This window comes from Phocoena phocoena, chromosome 9, assembly GCF_963924675.1.
Source record: "Phocoena phocoena chromosome 9, mPhoPho1.1, whole genome shotgun sequence".
Taxonomy (NCBI): Eukaryota; Metazoa; Chordata; class Mammalia; order Artiodactyla; family Phocoenidae; genus Phocoena; species Phocoena phocoena.
In genome coordinates, this window is record NC_089227.1 from 91400223 (window position 1) to 91428217 (window position 27995).

A 27995-nucleotide genomic window follows, 5' to 3' on the forward strand; every position below is an offset into this window, starting at 1 on the left:
TCTTTTGGTCTTGGTTATGGTTTCCTTTGCTGTGCAAAAGCTTTGAAGTTTCATTAGGTCCCATTTGTTTATTTTTGTTTTTATTTCCAATTCTCTAGGAGGTGGGTCAAAAAGGACCTTGAACAGTGACGTGCTCTTACATTAGTACCTTAGAATCTAGTACACTCGATATATCACTGTTTTGCATAAATATAGCTTTCTATTTTGTTGCTATTTCTCTTAGCAATATGCAACAACTTTATGGCCCCTTTTAGACTGCAGCAAAATGGTGGACTGACGTTCTGAGAGAAAGATCAACGATAACTCCAAGCCCTCTATTTTGTACACGTAATTTGAATGTTTGGTCTCTACATTTGCCATTGGCAAAATGCAGCTGCTACTTTTCTAGCCACATGTACAGAACTGTAATAGTGCCCTGTGCTCTGGACATAACTGCTGGCCTCCTTCTTTACCACTGGGAACTTTTGGCAAATCAACTATTTCATGATTTCATTGTGAACGCCTACTTCCAGATCATGTATAAAGATCCTTAACACAGGTCCAAAGTCTCATCCCTGGAGAATCTGTTCTTTTTTTTTTTGCGGTACGCGGGTCTCTCACTGTTGTGGCCTCTCCCGCTGCAGAGCACAGGCTCCGGACCCGCAGGCTCAGCGGCCATGGCTCACGGGCCTAGCCGCTCCGCAGCATGTGGGATCTTCCCGGACCGGGGCATGAACCCGTGTCCCCTGCATCGGCAGGTGGACTCTCAACCACTGTGCCACCAGGGAAGCCCTGTTCTTTACAACTCTATATCTTGATAACGGCTCGCCCGTCCAGCCCTCTGTTTGCTGTTTCTAGGCTAGTTCCTTGACCACTTCTGCTCCCTAACCACCTACTTCTTTCCCTGGAACTGTGCTGCAGTGGTTAATTTTTATTAGCCTTCAGAATGGAATACTATAAAGGGCTACTGAAAAGCAATAGATTATATCCACCTGTCCCTCTACCTACATGCCTATTTATTCCATTTTAAAGTTCTGGTAAGTTTTAGAAATGCTTCTTCTTGCAGAAACCATATACCCAAATATCCAGTGATAGCCACCTTGAGTAAAGATTCTAGGGACTTCCCTGGTGGTTCAGTGGCTAAGACTCCACGCTCCCAAAGCAGGGGGCCCGGGTTAGATCCCTGGTCAGGGAACTAGATCTCACATGGCACAACTAAGACTCAACACAGCCAAATAAATAAATATTTTTTTTTTTTAATTCTATAAGCTTCTCCAATCTGAAAGTAACAGTCAGTAAAATCTAATCCCAGCATCCTTTCTAGATGACTTTTCATCAGATTCATATATAGAATCCATAAAACCATGGTATAATGGAGTCATCATTTGGGGCAATATTTTCAATTTCCTTTTTTTTTTTGCACTACGCGGGCCTCTCACTGCTGCGGCCTCTCCTGTTGTGGAGCACAGGCTCCGGACACGCAGGCCCATCGGCCGTGGCTCACGGGCCCAGCCACTCTGAAGCATGTGGGATCTTCCCGGACCGGGGCACGAACCCGCATCCCCTGCGTTGGCAGGCGGACTCTCAACCACTGCGCCACCAGGGAAGCCCTCAATTTCATTTTTTAAAATATTTTCTGATTAAAATCACATGTTCACTATACAAACTATATGTTCATTGGAGAAATTTTGAAAAACGTGAAAAATAACTATAAAGAATAAAACAAAAATCACCTGAAATTCAATCAAAGAAAATCATTGTAAGCATTTTAGCATATTTCCTCCTGTTATTTTTTTCATGATTTGTATATTAATATTTGGATATACTGCACACTTTTTTTTTGCGGTACGCGGGCCTCTCACTGTTGTGGCCTCTCTCGCCACAGAGCACAGGCTCCGGATGTGCAGGCTCGGCGGCCATGGCTCACGGGCCCAGCCGCTCCGCGGCATGTGGGATCCTCCCAGACCGGGGCACGAACCTGTGTCCCCTGCATCGGCAGGCGGACTCTCAACCGCTGCGCCACCAGGGAAGCCCCTGCACACATTCTTTTGTAGCCTCTCTTTACTTGAGCTTTTTTCTATATTCCCTCACTAATTAAAAAAAAAAACTGATAATGGGATTTTCCAACATATAAAGATTTCACTACAATTTTTTTGCCCATTCTCCAATTGCTGGACATTAGGTTGTTCCAATACTTTCACTTTTATCCACTATGTTTTGATGAAGAGTCCGGTACTGTTGTACATAAATTCTTATCTACATCTTCGTGCTTGGTCATTCTAAAGGGGAAGAGACGTAGGGAACGGTTTCTAAGCAATCCATCAGATGGCACCGTTAGTCTGGGATGGCTTAGTTAACTTCCATAAATCCCGCATTTCTATCTCAGGGAACTTGCAGAACTAACCAAGCATCTCATTCTGTAGTTTTATGGTACTCTGTAACTGTTTTATGTGCAGAAATTAACCTCCACCCAGACCTTGAGCTCTGTGAAGCCAGAGCTCCTAAATAAAGCAAGGCTTTTGTAATTCATTTTCATTTTTATTCTCAGTTTTATAGTTATTTGTTTAATATCGCTCTCAATTTTTTAATGAGTTTTTAAATTTCCCTATATTCTACTGCATCCGGCAAAGGAACTATTATAGAAACCTAACAACCACCTTTCTGGGAGGGAGAATAAAGAGCAACACTTACAGGGGAAAACTTGGTAAAAGGGTTGAGGGATGATGATGATGTCAGCTCTCCACAAACTGCCCAGCTCCCCTACCCAGTGTCAGCTTCACATCTCTCTCTCTAAAGCCTCTAAACCACCAACCTCCCCACCCCTGCACACCAGAGTTTCACCCTGGCTCCCTGTCTCTGAAAGGCCATAGCTCTAAATATCCCCTTTTCCTAGCTCTACAAGTCAGCATTTGGTAAAGAAAAAAATCCAAAATAGTGTAATTCACGTGGAGATGGGAAGAAATTAAAGCCCAACCTCCAGCTCTCTCTGAGTGTGTGCATTTTTAAAGGGGTCACTTTGGGATTCAAATGAATCTGTCATTTGTAACTTTCTGCCAGTTTACATAGTGAAGGCAATTTGGGTAACATGAGACAAGCAGGGCTGGCAGGAGGCAGAGAGGACAGAGTGCCAGAATAGAGGGCAGAACATTTTCCTCTTTCCGGCCTCTCAAGGTCTCTTCCAGCTGAACAACTTGTCTCTATGACGCTATCAATAATGCCTACCATTCCATAAAACTGACTACGTTTTTGGTAATTAAAAAACTACTCTTTGAAAACTCAGGTCCTCCAATGGTACGGCAACCCACTTACATATTCTTTTGTTGTGGCCCCCACAAGGCCATTTGCTGTACGGACCCTTACTAAGGACTCGGGAAACATCTGTCTAGACTCCAGTGGAACTGAAATGCTGACACATTCAGTGGCTGCCTATGATAGCAATCAGTCTATTTGGCAGCATTTTCTCCTGGCATTTTCCACTTGCATGAAGATACAGCCCATTTTTAGACGGCTCTCTCTCCTTCCCCTCCCTACTCCTTTGGCCTTCTTCTTACCTGTACCATGCTGTTCCCGGCAGCGATGGTAGCCCTTCTCCACATCCGCCTTCTGGTGGAAACTTCGCTGAGCAGCTGGGCCAGTTTGCGCTCCATCTCAGCTTGAAACACTTCATTCTGGAGCTGCTTCTCAACAACACCCAGGAGGACTACATTTAAGGTGAAACACACACAGGCCCCAAAACGAGTTAGCAGTGGAGAGAAAAGGATGTGTACACAAGAGAAATTAACGCAGGATTACTGTAAAATGCCAGTTCCCAGAGAGGAGACATTAAAAGGGGAAAGAGGCAAGCTGAACAGGGTGCGGGAGAGTCCAGGGAGGGTAGCCCACAGGTCTTATCTCTAAAGTTTACAAAGACCGGTGGCCAGAAGTCCCAGGAGCTCGGCAGTTCGGGAGCTTTGCAGCTCAGAGCTCCTACACAAGATCAAACGTTCTGTCTGCACGCATTGCAAAATTTCTGGAAATGGTTTGAGTTCATATCTTATCTTGACTCAAAATTTAGACTCATTAACTGACTCGAGATAAGGAGGCCTGTCTTCAGACATCTAGGTTATCTAAACAGACAACATCTTGTCAGCCTTTACAGGAGAAAAAAGCTTGTGCTTTCCAGCCAGAACTGGCTCAAATCCCCTGTGAGATAGGACCACGGGCAAGTCACTTAACCACTATGAAAATTATCTGGAAAATAAGGCCACTGTACCATGCAAAGAGGTGGAGCCTTTATATGCGATGTTGTATGTGAAGCAACGAGAGCTGGCAGGGTCCGGGAACCTGTCAGTGGTGACTATCCCCACTCTACAAGTTTCCTCCCCACGACCAGTTGCTTACTCATTGTGCTGCTTACATGCTGGGTACCCGCTGAGCATCCAACTGTCTTTTACACTTCTGCATACCAAGTTAGAAAGCCTTTATTTGCAACGCCATAGCTATAAATATCTGACCCAGGCCCACAAGACTTTAAAACATGCTTCTTATTGGCTCACCAAGTTACCTTATTTGTCCTTACAAAACCAGACATATGAGGCTTTTAGGGAAAAAAAGAGATCCTTGCTTCAGAACCTTGTCCTATTCTGGTCAGAAGATGGTCAATTCCTGTTAGACTTTGCCCTGAACTTGATATATGAATTTTAAAGAAAGCCAGTCCTTTTTGTGCCGTAACTCAGTGGGACACGTTCCCACAGCCAAATTTGAATCCCTTTCTCATTCATTCTTTGCCAAGAATCTAAGGTACATTTTGCCCTGAATTTAGGACTGAGAAACAGGAAAGGCAGTATCCTTCTCAATACCCCCCCGCCCAACAGACTTCTCACTCTTACAGTTCCCAAAAACATTACGTAAGTTAAACATACCTGTTCTTACCCAAGAGGACTTCAACAACTGCGATAAGTTAAGCTGTGGGTACTGGAAGGCTACAAAAAGGAAAGGGTGAGAAAGGGAGAAAGATACGTAAAAAACCTGTCTGCAACAGTCAGAAAGATGAGTGTTCTAGGGAGCGCTGCGTAAGTCACAGCACACTGCCTCTCCTATACCAATTAGCTCTGCCTATGGAAGAACAAAGTGTCAGGCTGGGGGGAAGGCAGGGTCAGTGGGAGGGTCCTGAGCACCTTAGTCTCCGGGAGAAAGAGGGAGAAATAGAAAGAAAGGGCTTACTCAAGTAACACGATGGGACACTACTTCACAGACAGCTCACCCGTAAGCTTTTTCAAGGGAAATGTCATTGTTCCAGAGCAATGAATTTTTCACGCCGTGCACCTCAGAGCCCTGGAATTTCCCAGCAATGACTCAGACAGGGTAAAGTGACAATCTTCTATCACTGCAAGTTGCTATTTGTAAATAACCATTTTACCCCTGTCTACTTTTGCATTTTACAAGTTATTCCTTTCCATTTAATTAACAGTACACGAAAATACGACAAGAACCATTAAACCTTCTGGCCGCTCCATTCTGAAAAAGATTTTGATATCTTTTTTGCCTGACTTCAACTCTGGAATCTACTGTATTTGGGGTGGAATCTACTGTATTTTTAAACGTTTTGAAGCAAACGTTTCCCCTACCTCCACTCCATTTGTACTGTGAATTAAATCGCTTCCACCAGGAAGGAAGGTTTTGTTTGTTTTCATTTCTGTTTCTTTTTTCTTTTTAAGTGTACACACAGTGAACCCCACTCCTTCTGGTGTACAGTTTTATGGGTTTTGACAAATGCATGGACGTGTGGAACCACCACCACAATAAAAATACAAGAATTCTCATCACCGCCCCCCCCCCCCGAAAATTGCTTTCCTCGCATCCTTCACCCCTGGAAACCACAAATCTGTTCTCAGTCTCTCTGGTTTCACCTTTTTCAGAACCGGTATAATCTTTGATAGCGCCCTTGGCTCTCTAAAGAGAATAATAAAGCAAGCCCAGTGGGAGAGGAGGGTTCTAGAGGCCCACCCTGGCATGATCTGAGAAGCTCCAATTTATATTCCAGATTTCTGTTAGCTATTTTACTTGAAAAGAAGAGGTCCACCCACACAAGCACTCGCGGCCGCGTCCCCAGGAGAGCAGCACTCACGTTCGGCCACCTGCAGCACTGGGTATCCCAGGTAGAAACTGAACTCCACCACGCTCAAGTTCCTTAGCATTTCACTCACTTCAGACCCATTCAGAAACCCCTGCGAGCCTTTGACAGCAAAGACAATGTTCACTGGGCCCCGGCGAGGAGCCAGCCTTGAAGACCCCACAGTGATATTCAAGATCTGAAAGAAAGAAATCAGAATAAGCTTCTAAAATAAATTAAAATGTCTAGCCAAAAGCCTGACTATGATTTTGCTCTCACAATTTCCCTCACCAAGTTCTTTTTAAAGGAGCTTTTTTTGTATGTGTGTGGTACGCGGGCCTCTCACTGCTGTGGCCTCTCCCGTTGCGGAGCACAGGCTCTGGACGCGCAGGCTCAGCGGCCACGGCTCATGGGACCAGCCGCTCTGCGGCATGTGGGACCTTCCCAGACCGGGGCACGAACCCGTGTCCCCTGCATCGGCAGGCGGACTCTCAACCACTGTGCCACCAGGGAAGCCCTAAAGGTGCATTTTTAAAGGAAGAGTAATTGGCTTCACAACCTGGTTCCCTTTTGTAATACTCTTAAACCCTTAGTGTATTGAAAACGTTTTTTACATTAAGTGGGGAACTGAGCACATGTATTTATAGTCCCTCCCCTTTTCTTTCCCACCCCAAATCCCACTGAAATAACAACAAGATGAACAAAGGGGAATAAATCCACAACAGCACTGAGAATGGAAGAAAACCAGAGATTCTGTCAAATTACTGAAAGATGGAGAGAGGGTGGGATCATGTTGATACAAACCAGAACGGAGGGAACCGAGACCCCAAACACACACAGGCACAGACCACAGTAGACTGAGAGTGGTCTCCCTCAGGGGCCCCAGGAGGCCTCCAGGGCAGAGATCTGCAGGAGCTGAGACCCTGATCCGGGTCACTAATTAAACACTGAGTGCCAACAGCTGAGTCGGTTGTCTCCCTCCCTTCTCCCTTCCAACTTCACACCCAGGCCAACTCAGAAGTGCTAGCAGCTCCACCTTCACCCCAGGAGCCCGAAGAACCTCTGCCTGAGGAAGATGAGCTCCCTGCCTAAGAGGACAGAAGACCCCGTGTGGCATGGTCCCCTAGGCAGGAAGGTGGGTGGAGTTAACCGCAGTGCACACAAGAGACAGAGAAAGAAAGAGAGTGAAAGAAAGAGGAGCTCTGCCATGAAAAACACACTAACTCACTCCATCCCCAGGGTACAGCCTCCTCATCTCACACGGCAGGCAGGGGTGCCCACGGTGGCCGTCCATGACCACACATTGCCTGGTACCCAGGGCTCCAATGAATCCTCCCATCAGGAGACAAGGCTTATGTAGACACAGACTCTACAGCTGAAGTGGAAAGATGAACAAGGTGCCAAAACTAACCACCTGCTTCCTCATTCCTAGAGACAGCCACCAATAGTCTACAGGTGATTACAGAAACCTAACAGCACCAAAGTCAAGGACCAAGATCAACACAGAACAATGGCAAAGAATGCAGAGCAGAGACAACTTAGTACACGGAAGACAACGTATTAAAAATACTAATTAATGTCTCCAGAAACGTTCAAGGAAATATTGTATCATCATTCAAGATAAGCCTGCATCGTAACACGAAAGGCTGCAATGAAAAAAGAGCAAATAAAAATGAAAAAACAATGATGGCTAAAAGAAAATTCAATAGAGGGATTGAATAACATAATGAACACATCTGAAGACTAAATTAATAACTTAAAGAACAAGGTTTAGAAATCTGTTAAAATAGGGAATTTTAAAAAGAAATGGAAAAAATAAGAAATAGGGAGGGTGAATCCAGGATCACCAAAATCTACTTAAAATGAATTTGAGAAACAGAGAACAAAGAATATGGAGGGATAAATATCAAAGAAATGTAAAAACATCAGCAGTTTCCACGTAATACCTACAAAACCTATCCTTTGATTCGTAGCTGTATTCTGTTTTTAGAGTGAAGAACTGCATTTCATGGTATTCCATGAAACGAAATTCCATAATATGAAACGCTAGTGTATTTAGGCATTGCCCCCATTGGATATTTAAGTTGATACTTAAAGTTGATATTTAAGTTCTTTTCTGGAACATTCTTGCATTTCCTACATGGGCTCGTCTCTCTTCAGCTCACCGTATCTGAACTCCCTGGTTATTGGGCTCCTCTACAATGTTCAAATATACTTAGCCTATTCATGCTCTGTGGACTCGATGCCATGGAAAGAGATGATTTCTAATCCATGTGAACTAAATCTCCTCTGCTGGAGGGAATTAGTAAGAGGTAAGTATGTCTTAAACAAAACATTATGAAACTAGCTCCTCTCTAAAAGATAAAGCATCTTGTTCTGCATTCAGTGCTATTCTCACCTGCACTGTGAGGTTATACGTCCCCTGGTGGTGTTTTCTCACTTCAGAGAGAGCTGTCATCAGGCCTTTCTCGATGCGCTGGGTGAAGTTGCAGAAGCCCGTATCCACACTCTGAGGCACAAACTGCAGTACTGAAAAGGACAGTATCACAGTCCCATGAACAAGGTGTTTCTTTAGTATTAAGTAACGAGGAGAGGGGCAAAATAGTGTGTAAATCAATGAACTCTGATCCACGGTACAGGATCAAGTACTATGATGTGTTATTAGTTTTTAATTGAGATATAGTTGATGTACATTATTATATACGTTTCAGGTGTATAACACAGTGATTCACAATTTTTTAAGGTAATACTCCATCCATAGTTATTATAAAATATTGGCTATATTCCCTGTATTGTACAATATATCCTTGAAGCTTATTTACTTTATACATAGTAGTTTGTACCTCTTAATCCCCTACCCCTATATTGCCCCTCCCCCCTTGCCTCTCTCAACTAGTAACCACTAGTTTGTTCTCTATGAGTGTGTTTCTTGTTATATTCACTAGCTTGTTTTATTTTTTAGATTCCACATATAAGTGATATCATACAGTATTTGTCTTTGTCTGACATATTTCACTTAGTATAATACACTCTAAGTCCATCCATGTTGCTACAAATGGCAAACTTTTCATTCTTTTTTCATTCTTTTTTTATGGCTGAGTAGTATCCCATTGTGTGTGTGTGTGTGTGTGTGTGTGTGTGTGTGTGTGTGTGTGTGTGTACCACATCTTCTTTATCCATTCATCTGTTATGGGGCACTTGGGTTGTTTCCATATCTTGCCAACTATAAATAATGCTGCTATGAACACTGGGGTGCATGTTTCTTTTCAAATTAGTGTTTTCTTTTTTTTTTTGAATACATACCCAAGAGTAGAACTGCTGGGTCATATGGTAGTTCTATTTTTAGTTTCTTGAGAAACCTTCATTCTGTTTTCCATAGTGGCTGCACCAATTTACATTCCTACCAACAGTGTACGAGGGTCTATGATGTGTTATTTATATGTATCATATCATGGAAATGTAGCAAGCCAACTGTACCAAATGACTACACGCAAGGTGAAGGTGACTTGTATCATTTTAAAATGGAAAAATATCTAAGATAATAATTGGAGCATCAAAAGATGCAACACTGAAACATTTCAAATAGAAATAAATTCATTAGAGATGAATTCTTAAGTATTTATGGGTGAAACGACATGATACCTGGTATTGTTTTAAAACACTCTAGCTTCCTCAAAAAAAGTTTGTGTGAGATACATGAAACAAAATTGGGAAAATGCTGATAATTTTTAAAGTTTGTACGGGAATGGATGGGCTAAATATGGTATTCTCTCTACTTCTGTATATGTTTAAAAACATCCATAATAAAAAGTTAAATGAGGGGACTTCCCTGGCGGTCCAGGTTAAGACTCCACGCTTCCACTGCAGGGGGCATGGGTTCGATCCCTGATCGGGGAACTAAGATGCCACATGCAGTTCAGCACGGCCAAAAAAAAAAGTTAAATGACATTGAGGAATCACTGTTAATTTTAGGGGGTGTGATAATGATATTGTGGACATATGTATGTGTATGTATGCATGGATATGTATGTATGTGCATATGTTATGTGTGTGTATATATGTTTAATAGTCTTATCTTTTAGAGGCATAGGCTGAAATATTTATGAATGAGATCGACATGATGCCATATCAAAATGACATGAGAGGAGGGAGTGTCGATGGGGGGGTAGATGTAACAGAAGTGGCTAGGAGTTGAAAATTGTTGAAGCCATACAATGAGTACCTGGGATGCATTAAACTATTCTGTGTACTTTTGTATATGCTGGAAATTCTCCATAATTATGAAGTTTTTTGAAATTTAACAAATTTTAACATAATCCTCCCCAAATTATTTTGAAACACAAAAAATAAAGTGAAATTCTATTTACAAATCATAATAACTATGCTCAATTTTCTTACCCGTTTGAACTTGGAATCTGGACTCTGGCATAAGGAAGGAGGGTTTCACAGCCAAGATTAAAGGAGTCTGGTCACGAACAAGTTTACTATTTATAAGTACATTTATGACTGATATTGCTGTGTAAACGAACGGACCAGATGTTACCAGAAAAGTGAAGTCAGCGAACAGTTCATAAACCTATGAAAATAAAAAATGCAAAAGATGATAATTATTAAATTTGAGGGTACCATAATTCAAACTTAAATCATACTGAGTAGAAAAATAATAAAGTTTAAAAAATAAATAGTTTTAAATGAAGGGGTATTGCTTCAGAGATAATTAAAATTTTATTTTAGTTATGCCTCTTACTTATCTGTCAACTTTCTCAAAAACAGCACAAAATTACAAGAGCAAGGACAGTGCAAAAGAAGAGTCAATAATATGAACTGAATAAGGAACTAAGGAGAATTCAAGGTGTTTTACTGTACTTACCCCGCATAAAAAGGAGCACTTACTCTACTAAGTAGAGCTGTCCAAGAGAAACATGTGAGGCACATATGCAATTTTTAAATTTCTAGTGGCCACATTAAAAAAAATAAAAAGAAACAGGTGGGGGCTTCCCTGGTGGCACAGTGGTTGGGAGTCCGCCTGCCGATGCAGGGGACGCGGGTTCGTGCCCCGGTCCGGGAGGATCCCACATGCCGCGGAGCAGCTGGGCCCGTGAGCCATGGCCGCTGGGCCTGCATGTCCAGAGCTTGTGCTCCGCGGCGGGAGAGGCCACAGCAGTGAGGGGCCCGTGTACCGCAAAAAAAAAAAAAAAAAAGAAACAGGTGAAATTAATTTTAAAAACATTTTACTTAAGCCAATATATCTGACATGTCATTTCAACTGCAGGCAATGCAAAAAATTATTGAGCTATTTTACATTCCTTTTTGCACTAAGTCTTTGAAATCTGGTGTGTATTTTGCACTGACAGCACATCTCACTTGGAACAAGCCCCATTTCACACGCTCGACAGCCACACGTGGCTCATGGCTCTGCTCGGGATGGTGCAGGCCTAGAGCGGGGCTTTCTGAGCTTATCAGGAGAGACAAGGCACCAGCAGACGTCCAGCAAAAAACATCTAGAAATCTATCTCTATCTCACTCGATGTACAGAAACACACATACGCACTCACTCTAAACTCTAATCCAAGCCCTTCCATGTAAATAAAGGGAAGCGAGATCATTAGGTCATCACCCCAAACTCTGGTCTTAGAGCCCTTTGTTCCAGCTCTGCCAGCACATCCCCATGACGGACTAAACCTGGCCTCAACTGGGGTCAGAAGGGGCTTCCCTGGAGAAGCAATGTTTGAGCAGAGATCCAAAGGATGAGTAGGTGTCCACCAGGAGAAGGGAGGGGAGAGAGGAAAGCAAATGTCCCACTCCCGTTATGATGTGCATTCGACTCGGACTCCCCCACCAGACTTCCATGCCGCAGGCACCCACCTTGAGCTCCACCACACGGTTGAAGTGGCTCCTCAACACCTCTTTGATGGACATAATGATGTACTCCTGCACAGCTCTGCGGGCCAGCACTGCAAATCAGCTCAGTGTCATTATGAACAGGCAGAGGACCGACGGCCCTCCCTGGTCTCAGCATGGAGGAAAAAGACCCAGGGCATTCTCCTCCCTCCTCCCCTCCACCTTCCCTGTCCGTCCGCTGCATTCCTGCTCCACCTCTCCTGCCACCTTCTCCCCCTTCTTCCTTCCTGTCCCCCATCCCCATCGACACCAATACACAGAGCCAGGTTACTGATCAGCCACATGCCGTACTTAAGTACATATTAACAGGGCACCGACTTCATGCGCAGCTTGCCACTCCTCAGGAGGAACAAGTGGGAGAGCCTGATCAAGGGGCCACAGTCACCAGACTTGTTCAGACATGACATCAGAGGTATCCCAGCTTCAAGTGACTAAAGCAGCCGGCAGCTGCAAGGGAAGCTGCTGCCTGTCGGCTGGTGCCTCGGGCTGCAGGCTGGGGAGAAGGTTGAAGGCTGTGACCCAATTCACAGGATGCTGAGCCACTCCACGTTCCTCTGCTCCAAGTGACATTTACAGGACTATATGAGAACAAAGGGGCCCCTCCCTTCCAGGAAAAGTCAGAACAGTAAATGAGTAAGAAATTGCAATGGTGGCCCTTACACATTTGCCCAACTAACTGCTTGAACGAAACGTGAAGGCGTTTTGCTTTACCCTGTCATCTACGCATCCAATGGGTTACGAGCTCCAAAGACAAACATCCCAGCAAACATTTCTAAGGCTCATTTAAATCTTTCCTTTGTTTTCATTGCTACTAATTTGTAATATTTTATGGACGCTTCTTATATGCTGGGCACTGGGTTAAATATTTTATATGCATTAATGCATTTAGATCTTTATAATAACCCAAAGAAGTAGGTGCCACCATCATCCCTGCTTAATAGTTGAGGAAACTGAGGCTTAGAGAAGCCTAACTGTCTAACTGTCCGGAGAACTCATGGGAGCTGGCAAAGCAGTGAGGAAGGACTACAACCCAGGAGTCGTCTGGGTCCAAAGCCTACACTCTTTGCCACGATGCCATACATCACATAAGCATTTCGTATAAACACCTTTGGAAGATCACCCCAACCCAGAGAAGTGATGTGAAGCAGGGCCTTACCAGTTGTGATCAAATAGGCATCAGGAACCGTAATATCACACACATACGGCGACTTGGTGGTGACCAGCACTGGAGTATGAACCGTCGCTTCGGGAGCGGGGGTGGTCGCGGGATGAAGGGATGGCGGGGGGAGAACCGTGCTGCCCTCGTGACGGTTCTGACCCACAGTTCTGCTGTTCAGGGTGATGTGAAGAGAATTCTCAGGGCCAGCACTGGTATCAGATGTGCTCAGTTGAGTGGAGGTGTTCCTCGGTAAATCTGTGGGTGTGAATGATGGGCCACGCGTACCACCTGGCTCTGTAGGCAGAGGCGAGCGGATCACCTCAGGAAGAAACGAGGATGCTGATGGCAGGTACCCAGTGCTGACCAGCACTGTGGTGACAGGGATGACTTCAGAGAAAGAGGGTAAGATGGACGTGGGATCGTTCATAGTACTGATACCATCATCAGAAGGTATCAGGGTTGAAAAGACAGAAGATTCAGTTAAAATGGGTGTAGTAGGAACAGCAGTCAGAAGTGATGTTAAGTGAGTTTCAGCAGTCAAAATGGGCTCAGAACTGGAGGGCACCAGTGTGGTGACTGCAGATTCATGGGACATGAGTGAAAACTCAAAATAGGAGGTAGTTGCAGTGAAAGCTGAGGTAAAATGAGCTTCGGCATCTGTGGGTGACACTGTGGGTGCTTCAGAAAACTTTGGAGAACTGGAGGGAAAGCTGGATTGTAGTGACATTTCAGAGTAACTAGGGAGAAAAGTGAAGCTGCTTAAAGGAAGATCTGAGCTTGGCCAGAGCTGAGAAAAGTCAAGGTTTGTGGAATTGGGAACAAAAAGCTGAGGTGACCGAGAACTGACAGAGTTGGTCAACGAAAGTGTCGCAACCAAGGTAGAAAATGCCTGAGAAATGAAGGTGGACAGATCACCTGACCTCGGAGACGGAGAAGCAAGTACTTCTGAAGATGGAGAGACCCAGCTGCTGAATTCCAGTGGTGGAGTGGAGAAAAAGCTGGATGTAAAATCCCAAATACTCGCACTTTCACGTTGGGAAAAACTGGCAGGTTCTCCGTCAGGAAAAAGCGAAGGCTGTGCCGACAGGTCCAAACTGTAAGACGTAAGAAGACCTGGGCCTCTGACGGCAAGCGATGGGGTGTTTTTATTTGCTGTGATGGGGAAAGAAGCGTCAAGGAGAGCACCTGGGGTGACCGAGGAAAGCACGGCTGTCACACTGGATGGCATTACTTGAGTTTCGGCGACAGAGGAGGAGGCAAAATCAGCAGCGTCAGGTGACACAGGCACAGAGAGGTGGCCTGGGGGAGGGTACATCTGTGCAGTCATCACACTACTCATTTCCCCCTCAGCTGAAATACCGGCGCTCGTTGCTGAGATTTCCACAGATGGAGAAGAGAGGGGAACCATCGGTCTTGAGGGGAAAAGTGTATGAAATTCTCGCGGGCCCTCGTCCAATTCAGAGAAGTCCACCATGACGCTGCTCGGTGGAGAGATGCTGCTCGCTTCTGAGAGGGTCAGGGACAGGGTCTCAGCACCATCCCCGGACCCCACGTCCTTCTCCGTGAGGCTCGCTGACAGCACAGGCCGAGGCGACACCGCAGCGCACGACACGCACCATGTGTACGGTCTGAACGAAGACACTGGGCTCCAGACGTGAGCGTCACCCGCACGACTTGGGACCACGGAATGGCCAGGCAGTTCTGATGCCTCACTGGAGCTGGCGGGAAGACAGGGGTTATATGAAACACCGGCTGATTGAGCAGAGAACAATCCAGACACGAGAGGAGTTGAAAACAAAGCCAAACGTGCACTGCTGCTGCCAAAGGCAAGGGCCATCTGGGACAGAGCCGCAGAGCCGTGAGCGCCCGGAGAGACGGTTTCATCCAGACTTCGACCCAAAGCGGTAGTCACATCAGAGTATCTGTCTGTACCTGTGGCCAGAGCATCCTCTGGAGGCGGTGAGACCTGCCCTGACAGGGGAGGAGGCTGCCGAGTGACACCATCACGTGGCGGTCGAGGCTCGGAATACCGCGAGCTGAGGAGGGTTTCTGCGCCCTCTGCTCCTGAAGCCATGATCTCCAGCAAAGTCCTACTTGAAACATGCCCGTAAGTGTCAGTAGGATAAAACACCAAGTTCCTGCTAGGAGTTGGAATTATGCCCTTGGAAGTGGGAAAAGCTGACCGAAAAGCACTGAAATGATTGGGGGATTCAGCAGACATTGTTGGTTGTTGCACTGTGTTTTGCCAGGCTGATGTCACTTCTTCATCTTGTAAAGAAATGATGGGTAACGATGGAGTCGGCATGGAGTCTAACGTTTCTTTGAGCAGCCCTGGCAGACTGAGTGTGACGTATCGTATGGGAGAAACCACGCGAGAAGTGGTCCAGGAAGTCTCTGGCAAAAAGTTATCCATTTCATCATCATCTATGACCTCGTTGCTCGTCACTGACACATAATTTGCCACAAAGATGCTGTGATCTGCTGTACTTTGGGTCCATTTTCCTTGGTTAAAAAAGTTTGTATCAAAAGTACTGGCAGATGGAGATGATCTCACGTGGAGAGAACTGCCTTGCTGGGACCCTGGAGCGGTTTCTGTTAAGGCCACGTGTGCAGTGCTGTGCACGGTGCTTTCCCTTGGCACGAACTCCAAGGAGGATAAAGAAAGGTTGTGCTGTTCCAGAGGGAGCTCATCTACAAAGAAAATAACAGCTGAGTTTAGCTGCAAGGCAATGAAAGTCATACTGCTAACATTTTGTTTCAGATATAAAGATATCCTCAATCAACAGATATCCACTCACTGTGAACAGCCACGATTCACGGTTAGAAGTTAAACAACCAACTGGAAGTCAGAAATTGCCACAGTTCCTGTCAGCATAATACCTGCGAACAGTCGTAAATTTGAGCACTTTTACTTAAGCGTGTGTGTGTATGTGTGCGTGTACACACTGACATGTTTCTCTTACTTTCTAGCAACACCACAGAATACTATAAATGGAAGAGGCCTTAAGGGCCTGTCTTGTCTGTTCTCTCTCATTTATCACATGAGAAAGAGAGGTTCAGAGAAGGTAACTAAATCAATTACATGATCACCCGGACAGAGGTGGAGCTGGGATCTGCGCATACGCCTGCCTTGACTCCCAAGCCCATGTCCTTTTTCTTCCATAAGAGTTGGCTCTTACGAGAAATGATCGTGACCACTCTGACAGCATCACTCACTACCCAGGGAAGAGGGTTCAGCAGTTTCCTAGTCATAAGACCTTCCACATCCAGACCTCAGACTACCTCCAGGCTCACCTCTCATCATTCCCTGCTCCACTCTCATGCCTTCCCAACTATACTCTGGCCGAATGAGCTACTCAGATTCTCTGTGGCTTGGTGTTTCGCACATTCTTCTCTCTCTGCCTGGGATGCCCTTCCCTGGCTCTCCACCTGGATTACTCCTACCGGCCCTGCAGATGCAGCACAGCCTCCCTCCTCATTACTCCAAAGCTGGGTTAGTGCCTCTCCCTACGTTCTACCTGTCACATCCCTGATCGTGCCCCACTGAAATGAACTGTCTGCTCATTATACTCTGAGATTCTTGAGGACAGAAACTGTTGATCTGTTTCCCCAGTGCCTAGCACAGTGAGTGACATATACTAAGAGCTCGATAAACATCTGTTAAGTGAATGAATACATCAATGAATGAAGGAATGGTGTCTGAGGACCAAGTTCTGATCCGTGCCAAAAGCATCCCATCATCCTCTCAAACTTTCATATTCTTCATCCTTGTGACAGCTGTCACTATCATTTAAGTGGCTTAGGTATCTCCATCTGTAATTCGGATACACTGTATAGAGAGGCAGGAAATGTGATGGCCCAGACCCCTGATGAAGGCCCAGGGCACAGGTCCTAGAGGAACACTGAAACAGAGAGCTTAGAGGGACACTGGACCAGACAGCCTGATGCTCAAGCATGACTGCAAAGTTAAAACTTACAAAACACCTAAGAAATAAGGTATTACGAAAAAGAGTCAAGAGAAACCTCCCCAAGAAGTAAAAAAAAAGAAACCCACACAAACAGTATCAGATCTGTAAAGACTTCAGATGTTGGAATTATAGGATACATTTTTTTTTTTTTTTTTTTTTTTTTGGTGGTATGCGGGGCTCTCGCTGCTGTGGCCTCTCCCGTTGCGGAGCACAGGCTCCGGACGCGCAGGCTCAGCGGCCATGGCTCACAGGCCCAGCCGCCCCGCGGCATGTGGGATCTTCCCAGACCGGGGCACGAAGCCGTGTCCCCTGCATTGGCAGGTGGACACTCAACCACTGTGCCACCAGGGAAGCCCTAGGATACATTTTTGAAAGTGTGTTTAATTCATTTAAAATAATAAAGAAGGGACTGAAAACATGAGTAAGGAGCAAGAGGCTATGATGAATGGTCAGAAAGATTTGAAAAACCAAAAGAATATTTGGAAATGAACAATATAATAATTAAAATTTTTTAACTCAATATACAATATGTAATAAACAATAAACAGAAATTTAGACACAGCTGAAGAGAGATTTAGTGGACTGGGGGACAGACCTGGAAATTACTCAGAATGTAGCACAGAGAAACAAAAAGAGGAGAAATGTAAAAAAGAGAAGAGATATGAACACAGAATGAGTCCAACACATATTTGATCAAAGTTTTAAAAAACAGTAATGGAAGGAATTGGGCAGAGACAATATTCAAAGAGACAGTGCTAAGAACTGTCCAAAACAGTAGGAGACATGAATCCTTGAATTCAGGAAGACAAAGAATCCCAAACCAGGTGAATTTTTTTTTTTAATCCCATACCTACACACATGATGATACCACGGAACACCAAAGACAAAGAGAAATTGTACAGGCAGTCAGAGAAAAGGAATGGCAATCACACCATGAGGTAACTACTTCACAGAACTAGGGGCCAAATGACAATGAAATAACATCTTCAAAGTGCTGAGAGAAGACACTGACACCTAGATGTGAATAAACAGCAATACTCTCCATTTGTTAAAATAAGGACATTTTCAGGGCTTCCCTGGTGGTGCAGTGGTTGAGAGTCCGCCTGCCGATGCAGGGGACACGGGTTCGTGCCCCGGTCCGGGAAGATCCCACATGCCGCGGAGCGGCTAGGCCCATGAGCCATGGCCGCTGAGCCTGCGCGTCCGGAGCCTGTGCTCCACAACGGGAGAGGCCACAACAATGACAGGCCCGTGTACCACCAAAAAAAAAAAAAGGACAGTTTCAGATTTAAACAAAGTGGTTATACCAACAGAAGAAGTCTTTCTAAACAAGGATACATTGATACTTCAAAAGAAAAGGTAATTATCCCAGAGGGAAGATCTGAGAAGAAACAGAGAATAAACAAATGATAAAAATATGGTTAAATCTAAACAAACATTGATGGCATAAATGAACAATAATACTACGTAATTTGTAAGGTTACAAAAGACATAACATAGAGTTAAAATAGCTTGCTACATTGCACAGAAGCTGAAATGGGGGCGTCCAGAGGAATTTGTGACTCACTAGCAGAGATGAAAATCAAGAGTTAAGACAAAATTCTATGAACAGATTTTGTGTGTATACACCAAACTCTGTAACTGGTATTTAGTCATATATTTACATAGATGAAATATTTCACGCTGGTTCCATTAGCACCTGAAAGTTACAAACTTGCAGCACATAGAAGCTGCTTACTTTATTTTTTATTGGCGTATAGTGGATTTACAATGTTGTGTTGGTTTCAGGTGTACAGCAAAGTGAATCATTCATATATATATGTATATATCCTCTTTTTTTAGATTCTTTTCCCATATAGGTCTTTACAGAGTATTGAGTAGAGTTCCCTGTGCTATACAGTAGGTCCTTATTATCTATTTTATATATAGTACTGTGTATGTGTAAATCCCAATCTCCCAATTTATCCCTCTCCCCCCTGGTAACCGTAAGTTTGTTTTTTACATCTGTAACTAGGTAAGTTCATTTGTATGCTTTTTTTAGATTCCACATATAAGTGATATCATATGATATTTGTCCTTCTCTGTCTGACTTACTTCACTCAGTATGACAATCTCTAGGTCCATCCATGTTGGTGCAAATGGCATTATTTCATTCTCTTTTATGGCTGAGTAATATTCCACTGCATATATGTACCACATCTTCTTTATCCATTCCTCTGTTGATGGACATTTAGGTTGCTTCCATGTCCTGGCTATTGTAAATAGTGCTGCAGTGAACGCTGGGGTGCATGTATCTTTTCAAATTATGGTTTTCTCTGGATATATGCCCAGGAGTGAGATTGCTGGATCATATGGCGCCCTGTTTTTTTTTAAGGAACCTCCATACTGTTCTCCATAGTGGCTGTACCAATTTACATCCCCACCAACAGTGTAGGAGGGTTCCCTTTTCTCCATATCCTCTTCAGCATTTATTGTTTGTAAATTTTTTTGATGATGGCCATTCCAACTGGTGTGAGGTAATACCTCATTGTAGTTTTGATTTGCATTTCTCTAATAATTAGTGATGTTGAGCATCTTTTCATGTGCTTTTGAGCTGCCAGTACATCTTCTTTGGAGAAATGTCTATTTAGATCTTCTGCCCATTTTTTTGATTGGGTTGTTTGTTTTTTTGATGTGGAACTGCATGAGCGGTTTGTATATTTTGGAGATTAATCCCTTGTTGGTTGCTTCATTTGCAAATGTTTTCTCCCATTTGAGGGTTGTTTATTCATTTTGTTTATGGTTTTCTTTGCTGTGCAAAAGCTTTTAAGTTTCGTTAGGTCCCATTTGTTTATTTTTGTTTTTATTTCATTATCCCAGGAGGTGGATCTAAAAAGATCTTGCTGCGATTTATGTCAGAGTGTTCTGCCTATGTTTTCCCCTAAGAGTTTTATAGCATCTGGCCTTACATTTAGGTCTTTAATCCATTTTGAGTTTATTTTTGAGTATGGTTTTAGGGAATGTTCTAATTTCATTCATTTACATGTAGCTGTCCAGTTCTCCCAGCACCACTTATTGATGAGGCTGTCTTTTCTCCATTGTATGTTCTTGCCTCATTTCTCAAAAATTAGGTGCCCATATGTGTGTGGGTTTATCTCTGGGCATTCTATCCTGTACCATTGATCTATATTTCTCTTTTTGTGCCAGTACCATACTGTCTTGATTAATGTAGCTTTGTAGTATAGTCTAAAGTCGGGGAGCCTGATTCCTCCAGCTCCATTTTTCTTTCTCAAGACTGCTCTGGCTATGCAGGGTGTTTTGTGTCTCCATACAAATTTTAAGATTCGTTTGTTCTAGTTCTGTGAAAAATGCCATTGGTAATTTGATAGGGATTGCAGTGAATCTGTAGATCGCTTTGGGTAGTATAGTCATTTTTAAAATACTGATTCTTCCAGTCCAAGAACATGGTATATCTCTGCATCTTTTTGTGTCCTCTTTTGTTTCTTTCATCAGTATCTTGTACTTTTCTGAGTACAGGCCTTTTGCCTCCTTAGGTAGGTTCATTCCTTGGTATTTTACTCTTTTTGATGCAGTGGTAAATGGGATTGTGTCCTTGATTTCTCTTTCTGATCTTTCATTGTTAGTGTATAGGAATGCAAGAGATTTCTGTGCATTAATTTTGTATCCTGCAACTTTACCAAATTCATTGATGAGCTTTAGTAGTTTTCTGGTAGCATCTTTAGGATTTTCTATGTATAGTATCATGTCATCTGCCAACAGTGACAGTTTTACTTCTTTTTCAATTTGGATTCCTTTTATTTATTTTTCTTCTCTGACTGTCGTGGCTACAACTTCCAAAATTACGTTGAATAATAGTGACGAGCATGGACATCCTTGTCTTGTTCCTGATCTTAGAAGAAATGCTTTCAGTTTTTCACCACTGCAAATGATGTTTGCTGTGGGTTTGTCATATATGGCTTTTAGTATGTTGAGTTAGGTTCCCTCTATGCCCACTTTCTGGAGAGTTTTTATCATAAATGGGTGTTGAATTTTGTCAAACATTTTCTGCATCTATTGAGATGATCATATTCCTTTTATTCTTCAATTTGTTGATGTGGTGTATCACACTGATTGATTTGCAGATATTGAAAAATCCTTGCATCCCTGGGATAAATCCCACTTGCTCATAGTGTATGATCTTTTTAATGTGTTGTTGGATTCAGTTTGCTAGTATTTTGTTGAGGATTTTTGCATCTATGTTCATCAGTGATATTGGCCTGTAGTTTTCTTTTTTTGTGACATCTTTGTCTGGTTTTGGTATCAGGGTGATGTTGGCCTCAGAAAATGAGCTTGGGAGTGTTCCTTCCTCTGCAATTTTTTTGGAAGAGTTTCAGAAGGGTAGATGTTAGAATAGAAGCTGCTTACTTTAAAGGGTCATACACCTTCATATGGAATATGACTTTTAAAAATGAATAGACAATAAAAGAAGAAAACCATTTCTCAGAGATTTTAGGTTATTTCATAGCAATATTATTAGGCATTTGTTGTCTTCCATACAACCTGGCTCTAGGATTTCTCGTCCATGTGCTTTTAGTATTTACCTGCCACATTCCAAGCATAGGTAAAAGTAAAGATGATACTTATTACAACTACAGCAAAGTAGCAGCTGTTCTTCTCTACAGTAAAGGTTAAAAAGTTATAAATTTGAGAATAAAATGACAATATGTACAACTATGTAGCATAAAGATTTTAAGGTTTTCCTAAGAATAAATTATTTTATGTGTCTGTTTTAAAACTCTGCTATGATAGGATTTATTTTGAAATACAAGACCTGAACAGAGAGCAAGATCCCTTTTAAAATGAATCAGAAACATATTCGTAAGTGCACTGGAAAACTGCCAGAGATAAAAGAGCAAAGAAAGGAGCGTTTAGTGGCAAATTTATGAGCCCAAGTATCTGATGCAAATGAGAATTCAATCAATTCTGCCTACAAAGGACAAGGAACAGGGGAGGCAAAGTGATCAAAAGAATGAAAAATTCTCCTAGCTAGTAAAACTGAGAAAACAAAATCTTCTATTAAGAACTGTGAGGTAAGCCAAGCTGTGAAGGTTTTCTTCCCCCTCCTTTTGGCCAAGCCCCAGGAAAGAGAAATCAACTCTAAAGAGACAGCTGCTGAAATACCATGGGAATCACTTCTGTAGTTAATTCAGGAAGAGGTAGAAAACCCAGGTGAGTCTCTCCCGGCAAAAAAGGCTTTGAAGACTCTAATTTCAAGCTCTGGAGATCAATTTTCAAGCTCTCAAGCATTAGGTCAGACAAGAGTGAAAAGTTCTCTGCGACGATAGAGAGAAAGGAATGGGGATGATACACGCATGATGGGATATCTTGTTAAGATGTAGGCACTGTCCAGCAGGGCTGGGGTTGGGGGAACCTCCACTGAGCTTCTGCATGGCTCCCGGGGGGGCCAGGCCTAACCACACTCTGAGTAGCAAGCACTAAGCCACTTTCTCCTGTATAGACGGTACAACACATATGTATCCAGTGCCGACCTTGTACCTCCTCCTTTGCTAGGTCCCTGCCATGCTATATGTAACAGAGCCGGAACTGCCCTGGTGCCATGCAGATACACAGTGATTAAAAATTCACAAGACAAAACCGCAGACAGTACAACACCAAAGGTGAACCACCAAAGTGACCTACAAACTGTGGGTGACAATGCTGTGTTAGCGCAGGTTCATTCGTTGTAACAAATGTACTGCTCTAGTGGGGATGTTAACAATGGGTGAGGCTAAGCATGGGTGGTGGCAGGGAGTATATGGGAAATCGCTGTACCTTCCTCTCACTTTTGCTGTGAACCTAAAACTGCTCTTTTAAAAAAATGAAATCTTAAACAAACAAACAAAAAAAAAACATAAAACTTTTTTTAAAAACTCATGAGGGAGATGTCTGTCTAGGAATTTTTTGGTCTCACTCCCAATGCAGAATTCAGTGTTTTACTGATATTTACCCTTTTTGAAAGTCATATTTTTCCATCTGGAAATCTTCCCTAAATATAGTAGTCGATCATGGAATCATGAACTTTTCAAGCTGAATGGATCCTTTAAGACCTTGGCAATCCCCTCGCAATGCAAACAAGGCTCAGAGTGTACGCTGACTTGCTCAAAATAGCATCAAGGCAGAGCCAGGCTAGAAAGGCAGGTTCATAAGTCCTCAGTGGTTGAATGTTCTTCACACCACACCATGTGAAGTCACATCAGCCCATTTCATTAAGACTGCTAGTGAATAGATTACATTGAAAAACATGCTAAGTTATGTTATAGATGAGTTGAAAGCATATGCTAAATTCTGTGCTACCAAAACCTATGCAAGGCACGCTTTGTGAACTGTGAGGGCCCACCGTCCACATGGGACAGCTCACAGTTGCAGGCATGGGCGCTCAGAAAACAAAATGTCCTCTGAGGGCTGGGCTGGAAAAGCCAAGGGACAGCAGCATCAAAAATCTCTAAAGAGGGACTTCCCTGGTGGTCCAGTGGGTAAGACGCCACGCTCCCAATACAGGGGGCCCAGGTTCGATCCCTGGTCAGGGAACTAGATCCCACATGCATGCTGCAACTAAGAGTGATTAGCATGATGCAACTAAGGAGCCCAAGTGCCAAAACTAAGGAGCCAGTGAGCCACAACTAAGACCCAGTGCAACCAAATAAATAAATAAAATAAAAAAATATATATTTTAAAAATCTCTAAAGAGCTTTAATCCAAATAGAAGAACCATTACTTTTGCTTCTCTGCTAAACTGTGGCGTTTTCAAAACATGATGAGTCATCTCAACTCTGTGGATATTAAGTCTACTACAAAACGAGAGCCCGTCTGAATTTCTAGGTGTTTAAAAACAAAAGTAGGCAGGGACTTCCCTGGTGGTCCAGTGGGTAAGACTCCACGCTCCCAATGCAGGGGTTCTGGGTTTGATCCCTGGTCGGGGAACTAGATCCTGCATGCATGCTGCAACTAAGAAGTCCGCATGCTGCTACTAAGAAAGTCTGCATGCCGCAACTCAAGATCCTGCACACCGCAGCAAAGATCCAGTGTGAGGCAACTAAGACCCAGGGGAGCCAAAATAAGTAAATATTAAAACAAACAAACAAAAGTAATCAGATAATTAAACCAATACCCAATTTGGCAAATCTTCAGCAACTTTCATCCCTCTAGTTCTCAGGTTGTCCGAAGTAGGATTTTAGTGCCATTATTAAAACCATCCTTCTCCTTTTCCTACTTTTCATTTTTATCTCCCTGGTTTAGAAAAGAGTGTCTCTCTTCTCATTCCTTCTCCAACCCCAACTGTATACTAAATACCTTCTACCAGGAAGGTTACTCTCTCCTCCAACTGGTACTGTTTTTATTATCAAATATCAAGTAGATAGGAACTACTATTTATAAAGATATTAAAAAAAAAAAAATTAAAGATATATTTATCAGACAGTATATATAATAATATAAAGAACACCTGAGTTCCCATCACTCAGTTTAAGAAAATCAGTATTACCCTTACTTCTGACATCCCCCATGTACCCCTTCCCATCTCTTCCCTTCCCACTGAGGGAACCACCATCTGGAACTATGCATCTCTCATATCCTTTTCTTTATAGTCTTACCATATGTATGTATCCCTAAAGAGTATATTCTTCAGCTTTGTATGTTTTCAAACTTTATCAAGATGGAATTATACTGCATATATTCTACTGCAACTTATTTTTTTCACTCCATATTGTTTTTCACCCGTGAGTGGGTTTTTTTGGCATGAAGCTATAAGTCATTCATTTTCACTTCAACATGAATTCCATTATATGAATATACCAAAATTTATTTATCTATTGTTGATGGACAGCTGGACTATTGCCAATTTTCATTATTCCAGACATTTCTTGTATGACCTTTCTCACCCATCTCCTGGTACACATATGTATATATAAAGTATTATGTATGTTCATGTGTATATATGTGCATTTATGTGTGTGTTTCTGTGTTGGTATATATATGTGTGTACATGCATGTGTGTAGTGCAGGTACATACATGTATGTGTGTATATGTGTATGCATGAGGGGTGTGGGTGCATATGTATGGGTATGTGTATGAGGAGTGTGTATTAATGTGTGTACGTATATGTATGTGTGTATGCACCCATGAGAACTGCCAGGTCAGAGGATATGGTCATCTGAAACTTTTCTAAATAATACCACATAATCTTTCAAAGTAGTTGAACAAATTTATCCTCCCATTTGACTGCTGCAAATCCTCACCGATACTTAATACTCCTAGATGTTCACATTTTTACTAATCTGGACAGTATAAAACCTTATGGTTGTAACTTGCATATCCCGAATTACAATAGACTGATCACCTTGTCCTATCTGCTGGCCACTCACGTTGTCTCTTCTAGTGTCTTTTCGGTTCTACTGCCCACTTTGTTAGGGGGTTGTCTATCTTTTTCTTTCTGATCCAAAGGCATTCTTGATAGGTTTTAGGTACTAATCCTATGTCAGTTATAGCTTCTCCCAGTTTGTGGCTTATTTGATTCTCTTTATGTGGTCTTTTGATGAACAGAAGTTCTCAGTTTTAATATGGTCAAATTTATCAATCTTTTCTATTATTGTTTGAGATTTGTGTGTGTATTAAGATGGAAAGTTTAAGTAATTCTTCCCTACACTAAAAGCCAGAATGATATTCCTATATATTGTCTCCTAAAAGTTTTAAGGTTTTGCCTCTCTCATTTAAAGTCAAATATGCCTGGAAGTATAAGGTACATGCGTGCACGCGCACACGTGTGTGTGTGTGTGTGTGTGTGCGCACGTGTGTGCACTGCTCCTTCAGAGAGTAGGTCGTGCTACAAAAACATGCCAGCTGAACCAGGCAGCATGTTCCATGAGGGGTTGATTCATGCTCTGGTCTAAGCTCCTTATCTTAACTTGGATGGAAACAAGGGTTTGCAGGCCAGCTCGCTGCCCAGTACTTTCTGGGCAGAGGATGCGGGATCTGCATGAGGGCCAGGTGGGGTGGGGTGCGTGGGGGCAGTACTGGCCACTGAAGAACACAGAGAACAGCAGGAATTTAGGAGGGAAGGGAACGAAAGATAAAGAGCTCCAAGATGGGGTCAGAGGGAGGTAGGGGATCAGAACATGCAAGGCTTGGTAGCCACGATGCTGAAGACAATGAACAATAAAATAAATGCAACAAGAAGCCATCAAAGCCATTTAACAGCATGAGAATGGCCGAGACCTTCAAGATGGTTTGAGAGTAAGACGCGGAGATCTCCTTCCTCCCCACAAATACATGAGAAATACATCTACATGTGGAACAACTTCTACAGAACACCTACTGAATGAATGCTGGCAGAAGACCTCAGACTTCCCAAAAGGCAAGAAACTCCCCACATACCTGAGTAGGGCAAAAGAAAAAAAAAAAAACAGAGACAAAAGAATAGGATGGGACCTGCACCTCTAGAAGGTAATATGAAGGAGGAAAAGCTTCCACACACTAGGAAGCCCCTTCACTGGCAGAGACGGGTGGGGAGGAAGCTTCGGAGCCACGGAGGAGAGCGCAACAACCGGGGTGCAGAGGGCAAAGCAGAGAGATTCCCGCACAGAGGACCGGTGCCGACCTACACTCACCAGCCCGAGAGGCTTGTCTGCTCACCCTACGGGACGGGCAGGGCTGCAAGGTGAGGCTCGGGCTTCGGTTGGAGCGCAGGGAGAGGACAGGCTGCGTAAACACAGCCTGAAGGAGCTAGTGCTAGCCGGGAGGGAGTCCGGGAAAAAGTCTGGAGCTACCGAAGAGGCAAGAGATCGTTTCTTGCCTCTTTGTTTCCTGGTGCGCGAGGGGAGGGGATTCAGAGCACCGCTTAAAGTAGCTCCAGAGACTGGCGCGAGCCGCAGCTATAAGCGCGGACCCCAGAGACGGGCATGAGACGCTAAGGCTGCTGCTGCCACCACCAAGAAGCCTGTGTGCGAGCACAGGTCACTATCCACACCGCCCCTCCCCGGAGCCTGTGCAGCCCGCCACCGCCAGGGCCCCGTGATGCAGGGACAACTTACCCGGGAGAACGCATGGCGCGCCTCAGGCTGGTACAACGTCACGCCGGCCTATGCCACGGCAGGCTCGTCCCGCATACGGACGCCCCCCTCCCCCAGGCATGAGTGAGCCAGAGCCCCCGAATCAGCGGCTCCTTTAATCCCGTCCTGTCTGAGCGAAAAACAGACGCTCTCATGCGACCTACACACAGAGGCGGGGCCAAATCCAAAGCTGAACCCCTGAGAGCTGTGCGAACAAAGAGGAGAAAGGGAAATCTCTCCCAGCAGCCTCAGGAGCAGCGGATCACATCTCCACAATCAACGGGATGTACCCTGCATCTGTGGAATACCTGAATAGACAACGAATCATCCCAAAATTGAGGCAGTGGACTTTGGGAGCAATGATATATTTTTTCTTCCTTTTTCTCTTTTTCTGAGTGTGTATGTGTATGCTTCTTTGTGTGATTTTAATCTGTATGGCTTTCCTTTTACCATTTGTCCTAGGGTTCTGTCTGTCCGTTTTTGTTTTGTTTGGGTTTTATTAGTGTATTTTTAGCACTTATTACCATTGGAGGATTTGTTCTTTGGTTTGGCTGTTCTTTCTTTCTTTCATTACACTGTAATTTTTTTATTTTTAATAATTACTTTTTCTTTTTATTTTAATTACTTTATTTTTCTGTTTCTTTCTTTTTTTCTCCCTTTTCTTCTGAGCCGTGTAGCTGACAGGTTCTTGGTGCTCAAGCCAGGTGTCAGGCCTGTGCCTCTGAGGTGGGAGAGCCAAGTTTAGGACATTGGTCCACCAGAGACCTCCCAGCTCCATGTAATATCAAACGGCGAAAGCATTCACAGAGATCTC

General features: G+C 43.6%; 1 protein-coding gene across 1 annotated transcript in view; it reads right to left on the reverse strand.

The window, feature by feature from the left end:
- Nucleotides 1-27995, reverse strand: part of KIAA1549 (KIAA1549 ortholog) — a 147282-nt gene that overhangs the window by 71712 nt on the left and 47575 nt on the right. The window contains exons 2-8 of the mRNA XM_065883799.1: nucleotides 13128-15821; nucleotides 11936-12024; nucleotides 10469-10646; nucleotides 8469-8599; nucleotides 6086-6269; nucleotides 4881-4940; nucleotides 3531-3679 (exon numbers count right to left, since the gene is read on the reverse strand). Coding sequence (XP_065739871.1) covers nucleotides 3531-3679; nucleotides 4881-4940; nucleotides 6086-6269; nucleotides 8469-8599; nucleotides 10469-10646; nucleotides 11936-12024; nucleotides 13128-15821 — 3485 coding nt within the window. The remainder of the gene's footprint in view (nucleotides 1-3530; nucleotides 3680-4880; nucleotides 4941-6085; nucleotides 6270-8468; nucleotides 8600-10468; nucleotides 10647-11935; nucleotides 12025-13127; nucleotides 15822-27995) is intronic.